An 11381-nucleotide genomic window follows, 5' to 3' on the forward strand; every position below is an offset into this window, starting at 1 on the left:
GTATCAAAGAAAAGAGAACTCTAATTTGATCATGAGCTCTGGGAGAGGAAGAAAAAGCTTTTCTCTCTGACTCTCTTTGCTTTGGTACTTAATTCACCCGGAACAGCTGCAATAGGAATAGCCACTCAAGAAAAATAATAGCCACGTTCTCATTAATACAAAAAGCAATGAATTCGAACAGTGGGGGCTGAACCGTTCAAACAGAATAAGTCTGGTAGAGGAAGACATGAACTCTAGTCAGTGAGAATGAGGCAGTTACGGCTGTGGGTTTATCCAGAACAGTTGTGTTTGTAATGGATTTAGATAGAAACCCCTTTAGGATAATGCCAGCTCTATTTTCCCTGTGCCAACTGTATCACTGTCCTGTTCTTTGTGTCTTGCCAACGCAAACATTTTAATGCCTCCCGAGGCATATCATAATCTGCATTATCTGTGATCCTAGCAGAGGGCTAGCCATGGTGAGGCAGACGATCATGATCCTGATGATGATAACGGTTTATCACAATGTCTTCTTCAGCACCAGGTCAACAGCTGATTATCATTTTGGAAATATAGCACTTCAGCTGATAGGAATGTCCCCATCGTAATTAAACAACACCACAACAACATCCCTCTGTATAATTTATAGTGACATTTTGTCCTCCTCCTAACTCCCTGATCACTTAATGGATCCTCATCTGTCTTGGAGATCTGGTGAAGGGGAGAAGGGGTGAGTGATGGGGCATTTTAGAGGGCAATTCAGAACACGGCTATCTCTCAAAGTTGTTTCATTCATCTCTAGAGTGACCAATCACTCACTGGTTTAAATTACCCCTATAGAAACACCTGGAATAAATTAGCATGGGGTAAAGAGGGAATTACGGCCACATACCACTGCTATTGTATTTGTCTTCCCTCGCAAGGTCATTCATACTGTAACTTCCCCCGCTGTGTGTGGTGATATGGTCTATCTACGATAAGAGGTATTCATTTACATTTTAGAGGGTTTCAAAGGTTGGCAGGCTCGCTATGTCTGACAGTCTTTGTGTGTCCACATGCACACGCTTATGTGCATGGCTGTAGGTGTGTGCATGTTTAGGTGTATGTGTGGTGCGTGTGTGCATGTGTGGGTGTGTGTGTGTAGGTGTGTGTGTGTGTGTGTGTGTGTGTGTGTGGTGTGTGTGTGTGTGTGTGTGTGTGTGTGTGTGTGTGTGTGTGTGTGTGTGTGTGTGTGTGTGTGCGTGTGCGTGTGTGTGTGTGTGTGTGTGTCTAATGTGCTCTTGTATAAATCCCTTTGACTTTGTGTGGGTTGTCAAGACCCATTTCCCCATGGTATTGACAGGATCTGGAGCAATATGCTGGAGCCAGACCCTAGGGAAGTATGTCATAAGTTCTACTATCAGTATGAGTTTTTGAAATGGAAACTCCCCCCGCTGTTCCTTGCCCAAGGCAACCTTCACAACCGTACTCTCCCTCCCAGCAGGGTGACTCCATTTAAAACACCTAACATGTTTGACCTCATAAAGAAATTGAGGTAAAGACTCTATTACACTAATGCTTTGGTCAAAATTCCAGAATCCCCCACAGAGAGTGGGGATGTATTGGGAAATGTGAAATTAGCCACTGCTTTCACAAATATAGTGACATATTACATATACAGTTTTAACCTTTTGAGTGCTCACTTACAGTATAATATCAGAATAAAATCCTCTCCTGGTTTTAACTCTTTAGCTATACTTTGTAATAGCCTACACCATTTGCAATCAGACAGTACAAGTTCTAGCATAAAGAAGTTCATATGAGAGGATTGTTTACTCTACTGCTAGTGTGGTGGCCCAAAACAAGATTGGCCCAATATTAATACTGGCCTAGTCAACCCAACACAGCTTATGTTGAGCCTCTATTAATCCCATTACACACAATTATAAACTTGCTTCTATCACAGCTACTGTAGGAGAGACACTTCTCTCTCTCAATTTCAATTTATTCAGTTCAAATGGCTTTATTGGCATGCAAAACATATGTTTACAATGCCAAAGCAAGTGAAATGTGAAATAAACAATCAGAAATTAACAGTAAACATTACACTCACTAAAGTTTCAAAAGAATAGAGACATTTCAAATGTTATATTACGGCTGTCTACAGTGTTGTTACAATCTGCAAATAGTTGAAGTACAAAATGGAATATAAATAAACATACTGTAAATATGGGTTGTATTTACAATGGTGTTTGTTCTTCACTGGTTAACCTTTTCTTGTGGCAACAGGTCACAAATCTCTCTCTCTCTTTGCGAGGAGTGCATGAGGACATGCTCCTCTGAGAGGATGTGGCTGCCATTATCTCTGTCGCCAGACACAGGGGCCACACAAACCACCCATGATGGATATCTGGCTTCTCCTTTTGTTTCTTTCAGGTAATTATGAGAACAGTCATTTGCTTGTCCTCTAGGAGAATCTAGATGTTTTATCTCTGAGCAGCTTGTCAATCTTGATCACGGAGTGAATTTGATATGAATACAGAATGTTCATGAATGATTGTTCAGACTTGTGTTTTGATTCCCCCCTTATAGACTAAGCAAAACTATAATACATGTCTATTTATGTCCATTGCCCATACCTGTTTTGGTCACCTTTTTTTACATGACCAAACATTACAAAAACTGTATGCACCAAAACATTTTGGATGGCTAAGCTAAACAATATTTTGTTATGAACTGCGGCATGAAATTCTTGCTAAAAGACCCAACCGGTCAGGTTTTGCATATGTTTATTACCATCTGAAATCCCACATGTGCAAGAGCGACTATCAACATTGTTTTTATAGATTAGCCCAAAATTGTGTTTGAAAAGTAAGAACAAAAGTAAGAATTTACCTCTCGGGGAGATTGGATTAGTTCATGAACATTGGATGAAATAATTCACAGATGAAGAGGAGGATGTAAAATAAATCTCCAAAACACATGAATGGTAGCAGTGGGCCAAATGACGATAAGTGTGTGGTGCCGTAAAATTTGTAGCCGCTTTTGAACCGTACCATGTTGAATGGTTAATTGTGAACGAAGGGTAGCACTTCATAATAACGCCGCTTAATAAAGCATCTATAATGAATTAGTAAATCTTTATTGGTTATTTATTCATCGTTACTCCAATCATAAGAGGTTTAATATAGGTCCTTACAAACCATTTAATAATCATTATGTAAGTATTTTTGTGTGGCCTCATCCAAAGTTTTGGCGATGTGTGTGTGTGTGTGTGTGTGTGTGTGTGTATATATATATATATATATATATATATACAGTAACAGTCAAAAGGGCTGCAATTTCTGAGGCTGGTAACTCTAATGAACTTATCCTCTGCAGCGGAGGTAACTCTGGGTCTTCCTTTCCTGTGGCCATTCTCAAATCAAATCAAATTGTATTGGTCACATACACATGGTTAGCAGATGTTAATGCGAGTGTAGCGAAATGCTTGTGCTTCTAGTTCCAGCAGTGCAGTAATATCTAACAAATAATCTAACAATTCCCAACAACTACCTAATACACACAAATCTAACAAGTAATCTAACAATTCCCCAACAACTACCTAATACACACAAATCTAATGGGGTGAATGAGAATATGTGCATATCAATATATGGATGAGCGATGGCCGAGCGGCATAGGCAAGGTGCAGTAGATGGTATAAAATACAGTATATACATGTGATATGAGTAAGATATGTAAACATTATTAAAGTGGCATTGTTTAAAGTGACTCGTGATCCATTTAATAAAGTGTCTCAATACAGTATATACATGTGATATGAGTAATGTAAGATATGTAGACATTATTAAAGTGGCATTATTTAGAGTGGAATTGAGAGCCAGTTTCATCATAGAGCTTGATGGTTGCAACTGCACTTGAAGAAACTTTCAAATGTTCCGTATTGACTGACCTTCAAGTCTTAAAGTAATGATGGACTGTCGTTTCTCTTTGCTTATTTGAGCTGTTCTTGCCATAATATAGACTTGGTATTTTACCAAATAGGGTTATCTTCTATATATCACCACTACCTTGTCACAACACAACTGATTGGCACAAACGCATTAAGAAGGAAAGAAATTCCACAAATTAACTTTTAACACACTTTTTTGGTTACTACATGATCCCATATGTGTTATTTCATAGTTTTGATGTCTTCACTATTATTCTACAATGTAGAAAATAGTAATAATAAACAAAAACCCAGGAATGAGTAGGTGTGTCCAAACTTTTGACTGGTACTGTGTATATATATACTGCTCAAAAAAATAAAGGGAACACTTAAACAACACATCCTAGATCTGAATGAAATAAATAATCTTATGAAATACTTTTTTCTTTACATAGTTGAATGTGCTGACAACAAAATCACACAAAAATAATCAATGGAAATCCAATTTATCAACCCATGGAGGTCTGGATTTGGAGTCACACTCAAAATTAAAGTGGAAAACCACACTACAGGCTGATCCAACTTTGATGTAATGTCCTTAAAACAAGTCAAAATGAGGCTCAGTAGTGTGTGTGGCCTCCACGTGCCTGTATGACCTCCCTACAACGCCTGGGCATGCTCCTGATGAGGTGGCAGATGGTCTCCTGAGGGATCTCCTCCCAGACCTGGACTAAAGCATCCGCCAACTCCTGGACAGTCTGTGGTGCAATGTGACGTTGGTGGATGGAGCGAGACATGATGTCCCAGATGTGCTCAATTGGATTCAGGTCTGGGGAACGGGCGGGCCAGTCCATAGCATCAATGCCTTCCTCTTGCAGGAACTGCTGACACACTCCAGCCACATGAGGTCTATAATTGTCTTGCATTAGGAGGAAACCAGGGCCAACCGCACCAGCATATGGTCTCACAAGGGGTCTGAGGATCTCATCTCGGTACCTAATGGAAGTCAGGCTACCTCTGGCGAGCACATGGAGGGCTGTGCGGCCCCCCAAAGAAATGCCACCCCACACCATGACTGACCCACCGCCAAACCGGTCATGCTGGAGGATGTTGCAGGCAGCAGAACGTTCTCCACGGCGTCTCCAGACTCTGTCACATCTGTCACGTGCTCAGTGTGAACCTGCTTTTATCTGTGAAGAGCACAGGGTGCCATTGGCGAATTTGCCAATCTTGGTGTTCTCTGGCAAATGCCAAACGTCCTGCACGGTGTTGGGCTGTAAGCACAACCCCCACCTGTGGACGTCGGGCCCTCATACCACCCTCATGGAGTCTGTTTCTGACCGTTTGAGCAGACACATGCACATTTGTGGCCTGCTGGAGGTCATTTTGCAGGGCTCTGGCAGTGCTCCTCCTTGCCCTCCTTGCACAAAGGCGGAGGTAGCGGTCCTGCTGCTGGGTTGTTGCCCTCCTACGACCTCCTCCACGTCTCCTGATGTACTGGCCTGTCTCCTGGTAGCGCCTCCATGCTCTGGACACTACGCTGACAGACACAGCAAACCTTCTTGCCACAGCTCGCATTGATGTGCCATCCTGGATGAGCTGCACTACCTGAGCCACTTGTGTGGGTTGTAGACTCCGTCTCATGCTACCACTAGAGTGAAAGCACCGCCAGCATTCAAAAGTGACCAAAACATCAGCCAGGAAGCATAGGAACTGAGAAGTGGTCTGTGGTCCCCACCTGCAGAACCACTCCTTTATTGGGGGTGTCTTGCTAATTGCCTATAATTTCCACCTGTTGTCTATTCCATTTGCACAACAGCATGTGAAATGTATTGTCAATCAGTGTTGCTTCCTAAGTGGACAGTTTGATTTCACAGAAGTGTGATTGACTTGGAGTTACATTGTGTTGTTTAAGTGTTCCCTTTATTTTTGTTGAGCAGTGTATATATATATATATATATATATATATATATATATATATATATATATATATATATATATTTTATAATGTTTATATATTTTCCTTTATTATTTTCCCCTAACTCTACCACCATTCCCGTAATTGGAGTAAACTAATGGACAACAACACTTACGATTCTACTTCCAGCTTATACATACTATATACATTTTACGGATACAGACATTTTACAATAGTTATATTTTGTTTGTTTTTAGTCCCATCCTTCAACTTCACTCAAACCCTCCCATCTATCTCTGAACACCATCCAGTTTTGATTTCTATTTGCCATTTACTTTTCAGCTGTGCGCTGATGTTTCACAAAAGTACAGAACCTTTCTATTTTCATAGTTTCTACAGATTGTAATCTAAAAGAAATACGTTTTTGCTAAAAATATTAATACATTATCGATGGATTGACTATGACTTCTTAAATTGCCCAGCAGTGCTATCTGCAGAGTTAGCTCCAGGTAAATGTTGATATTCATTAGCCGTACAAGCTACATATGGACCATATTGATCTCATGAGTATGTCTCTTCATAGCAAAATCTGCAGAGCTGGGATGGTTGTATCACCCATATAAACTCAGCAAAAAAAGGAACGTCCTCTCACTATCAACTGCGTTCATTTTCAGCAAACTTAACATGTGTAAATATTTGTATGAACATAACAAGATTCAACAACTGAGACATAAACTGAACAAGTTCCACAGACATGTGACTAACAGAATTGGAAGAATGTGTCCCTGAACAAAGGGGTGGTCAAAATCTAAAGTAACAGTCAGCATCATGCATTAAGTACAGCAGTGCATCTCCTCCTCATGGACTGCACCAGATTTGCCAGTTCTTGCTGTGATATGTTACCCCACTCTTCTACCAAGGCACGCCCTCACCCTCAGATCCAACAGGTCCCAGACGTGCTCAACGGGATTGAGATCCGGGCTCTTCGCTGGCCATGGCAGAACACTGACATTCCTGTCTTGCAGCAAATCACGCACTGAACGAGCAGTATGGCTGGTGGTATTGTCATGCTGGAGGGTCATGTCAGGATGAGTCTGCAGGAAGGGTACCACATGAGGGAGGAGGATGTCTTCCCTGTAACACAAAGCGTTGAGATTGCCTGCAATGACAACAAGCTCAGTCCGATGATGCTGTGACACACCGCCCCAGACCATGACGGACCCTCCACCTCCAAATCGTGAGGTGAGGACCTGCCTTACAACAGGCCTACAAGCCCTCAGTCCAGCCTCTCTTAGCCTATTGCGGACAGTCTGAGCACTGATGGAGGGATTGTGCATTCCTGGTGTAACTCGGGCAGTTGTTGTTGCCATCCTGTACCTGTCCCGCAGGTGTGATGTTCGGATGTACCGATCCTGTGCAGGTGTTGTTACACGTGGTCTGCCACTGCGAGGACAATCAGCTGTCCGTCCTGTCTCCCTGTAGCGCTGTCTTAGGCATCTCACAGTACGGACATTGCATTTTATTGCCCTTGGTCACATCTGCAGTCCTCATGCCTCCTTGCAGCATGCCTAAGGCACGTTCACGCAGATGAGCAGGGACCCTGGGCATCTTTCTTTTCGTGTTTCTCAGAGTCAGTAGAAAGGCCTCTTTAGTGTCCTAAGTTTTTATAACTGTGACCTTAATTGCCTAGCGTCTGTAAGCTGTTAGTGGCTTAACGACCGTTCCACAGGTGCATGTTCATTAATTGTTTATGGTTCATTGAACAAACATGGGAAACGGTGTTTAAACCCTTTACAATGAAGAACTGTGAAGTTATTTGGATTTTTGCAAATGATCTTTGAAAGACGTGGTGCTGAAAAAGAGACGTTTCTTTTTTTGCTGAGTTTATATATAGCATTCTATTGGTTGCATAAATGTTGTATAAAAATGTAAATTGAAAAACTCAAAAGTTTTGAATCCAGCATAGTTTTTTTTTCTCGTTCTTCTCTTTAAACATAATGAGATAGTTCAGTGAAATAATGTATTCACATATTAGACTCTACGGAGTGACTTCTGCAATCCACACTTTGGTTTTGGTAGAAATGTAACACTTACATTATTTTTCTCAGCATAGAGTGTGTCTGAAGTTACACATCCCACTATTACAACAGTGTGACTGTTTTGGAATAAAATGTTCAATATATTTTCTTAAACATCCTCCATATTGTGTGCCTATTATTTAACCATTGATATGTTCTAGGACCCATTTTGAGACCTTAATGAGCATCAAGTAGCGCTGGAATTTTCTACCAATGGCATGTCCATCTTTTGTGAGAAATTACATTTATAATGTATCAAGTAGAAATAGCTAATCAAAAGGGGACCATATAAATAGCCCACACTTTATATGAAGCCACGCAAAAAGACTTAACTAACTACACCTCTTTTGAGTAATCATATTAATTGTTTTTAAGTACTTTACAAGTTGTTTATACATGAGTGAATAACTAGGTTACTAACATTTACAAATGTGTGAGTAATGATTGATAAATAATGAATAAATTATGTACTAATCCATTCTGAATGCTATATTACGCGGAGTTATTATAAAGCACTACCAAAAGGAGTGCTTCGTTGTAAAGCACAATTTTTATGTCCTTTTGATGTTTGTTATAACTTTGTATTACTTATTTACAAACAAAATATATAAACTAATAGTAAACCATGAATTGCTTGAACAAAAGGGACTTCTAACATTTGATGTTTCATGCTTCAGGTCAATGCACACTGTTGACTCAAGTCCATATCCTTTGAATAAATACAGGATGAGATGATGAGCAGCTATCACAACTGATAGATGGGGTCATTGAACTGTTAGGCCATGAAATGAAATGAGCCACACACATATGCACACCACCAGTACTCATGCATGCAACCAGTTACAGTTACACACACACACACACACACACACACACACACACACACACACACACACACACACACACACACACACACACACACACACACACACACACACACACACACACACACACACACACACACACACACACAGGAAAGGGTAAACCGCCATGTGAAAGTTTGCTATCTTTAATCATCCGTTAGACACCATGTCAAGATAAAATACTGTACAAATCATTGATCAAAACATTGATATGCATTTTAATGTCAGATCAACCACTCTTCTATGCATCCTGTGCTGAGTACATGTATTTCCTCGAGTTGAAATTGAAGCTTTAAAAATAGGGGGATGGATGGGAGAATGAACCATAATGATCAGAGCACTGTCTGGGAGGACCATTGAACAGAAGCCTCACTTGATGAGACTCTGATCCAAATCGAGAAGAGCAGCAGGCTGTTCAAACTGTGAGGCACAAACACACTGTAGTGTTTCCCCCTGCTTTCTCTCTCTCGGCCAAGCTGCCTGCCAGGTTGCCTTCCAGCACCAGGTAGAGCTACGGCAACACAATGCCTGTCCGACAGGAGACATTGAGCTGCCACCAACCACATTAATACATTACTGTAGGTGAAAAATGGGTACCAAGTCACAGACTAAATGGGTCCCAAGCACTAACATTAGTAGCAAAGCCCGCAATGCACAGTTTTGGCCTCAACCTTAAACAAGGTTGCATACAGTAATGCCATTTAGACTCCCTGTTTGAAACAAGGTTTCAAATAATTATACGAACAGTAAATGGATTCAGAACTACAGTGCTACCAAATCAATATCAGAGATTGATTGCTAATTCCATTGTGTTATTTAAGTTTGAAAAAATGCTTTGACTTATAAATTTATATTATTTCTACTGATTACTGAACCTTTTATGCTGATAATCATGGGTGACATCTGGCATCTACTGTTCAGATGAGGACCCATGTCATATTTTTCTTAGCTATGAGAATATAGTGTTCAGAACTCTCATTCCACTTCAAAACGAACAGTTATATTCTCTGATCGAAGAGCTTCCTGCACCTAAGTAGAATAATTCTGACCTCTAGTGACAGTGCAGACATGGTAACACAGATTGTAGCCTAAGCATTTGCACTTGAGAATGTCATTCCTCTTAGTAAGTTTGATGACCATGGTAGGATGTGCTTCTCTAGCAGCATAGGCCTCTAATCGAATAGGGTTCACATAGGTAGTAGGTATAATGCAATGTGTTTGAGTGTGGTCTCTGAAAGAAACAGCAGCCTATTGCAATTAAATAAAATAAAAACAGCTTATCCAAATTGGGAAAAACACTGGTTGAATCAACGTTGTTTCCATTTCATTTTAATGAAATTACGCTGAACAAACGTGTAATAGAAGTTGAATTGACGTCTGTGCCCAGTGGGATGTAACCCTACACAGCTCTAGGTTTTCGCAAGGACAACACAAATCCCGAGATAGGAAAGTGATGTTGAAAACTTAATTTCGAATTTTGCTCCTACTGTTAATACAGAACACTGCAATGTGAGAAAGATGGATCTATGCGACAGATGTTTACTCAAGTGACATGTGCTAAAACGTGTCTCCCAAGTACAGGAAGTGTGTTGACTGATCTGAGTATTATTAGATCCGTTTACATCCATTGCAATTGTAGAGACAAGGACAGGTTTTGCAAAACTGCTCTGTAGTTTATCCGACTGAGTTGAGGTTATCATATGTTGGGGACGGAAGAGGTGGCATGTATGGAACTCCATGCTCCAATTTCTGCTGATTTAGGATTACGAGAGAGAAAACATGCCATACAAATTTAGAAAACAGAATCAACAATCTCGATACAATGTATGTTGTATTATTATCAAGTTACTTACAGTGACTGGCCGCCAGCGCAGCACTGACAACGCCAAGCACCGTGAGAATAAAGGCGATGGCCAGAGATGACATTTCCACCTTGCTTGCCACAGATATCCAGGTTTCTGTATATCCTCAGTGAAAATACCTCCGATGACGCGTACTTCCGAGCAGTGTGTTATAATTCCAGCTGCTTCGACTTCACCTATTCACTGCAGAACCATCACGAGGCAGGTCTGCTAGCGCGCGCACAACACCCTCTACTCTGCTGCTGCTCCCAAATCTCCGTCACATCGGTGCGTCTCTCTCTCCTCTCTCTCTCTCTCTCTCTCTCTCTTACGCCCTCTCACACAAAAACGCCTTTAATCATTTCGAGTTTATTTTTGGACATTCTGCACGATTAAGCAATAGTATAGCAATATTGACATATTTTGCATTAGTTATGGAAGTTTTTGAAGGTTATATGGCTTATTTAAGAGGAATGGGCACTGGGGAGGGCTTCGGTGGATGCTAACGTGAGCTACAGCCGCGCTCTCATTTACCGCTCACACTATTTCAGCATTCACAGCAATAGACAGATCCGCATGCTGCATTCTTCACAAAGCACAGCCAGCAGTCAAAACAATACCAAGCTGCTAGCAGGCCTGGCTCAAATGAATACTTCATATATACCTCTCTCAACTTGTTTGGCTTCATTTTGCAGTTTCTCTAAGTTTCCCTCCAGATATTGTGCCACAGGCTGTATGTTTTAGATGTTGAGACTACATAGACTACAGAGACGGTACAAAGAAACACAC

The 11381-nt window shown here is 40.9% G+C and overlaps 1 protein-coding gene across 1 annotated transcript in view; it reads right to left on the minus strand.

Annotated features, from left to right (window-relative positions):
* The window catches only part of LOC106586279 (contactin-associated protein-like 5), a 130450-nt gene extending 119580 nt beyond the window's left edge, over positions 1 to 10870 (minus strand). Inside the window, exon 1 of the mRNA XM_014173405.2 lies at positions 10605 to 10870. Within this exon, the coding sequence (XP_014028880.1) occupies positions 10605 to 10677 (73 nt within the window). The 5' untranslated portion in view covers positions 10678 to 10870. The remainder of the gene's footprint in view (positions 1 to 10604) is intronic.
* Between the last annotated feature and the right edge of the window lie 511 nt (positions 10871 to 11381).

Source organism: Salmo salar, chromosome 25 (genome assembly GCF_965601325.2).
Source record: "Salmo salar chromosome 25, fSalSal1, whole genome shotgun sequence".
NCBI lineage: Eukaryota > Metazoa > Chordata > Actinopteri > Salmoniformes > Salmonidae > Salmo > Salmo salar.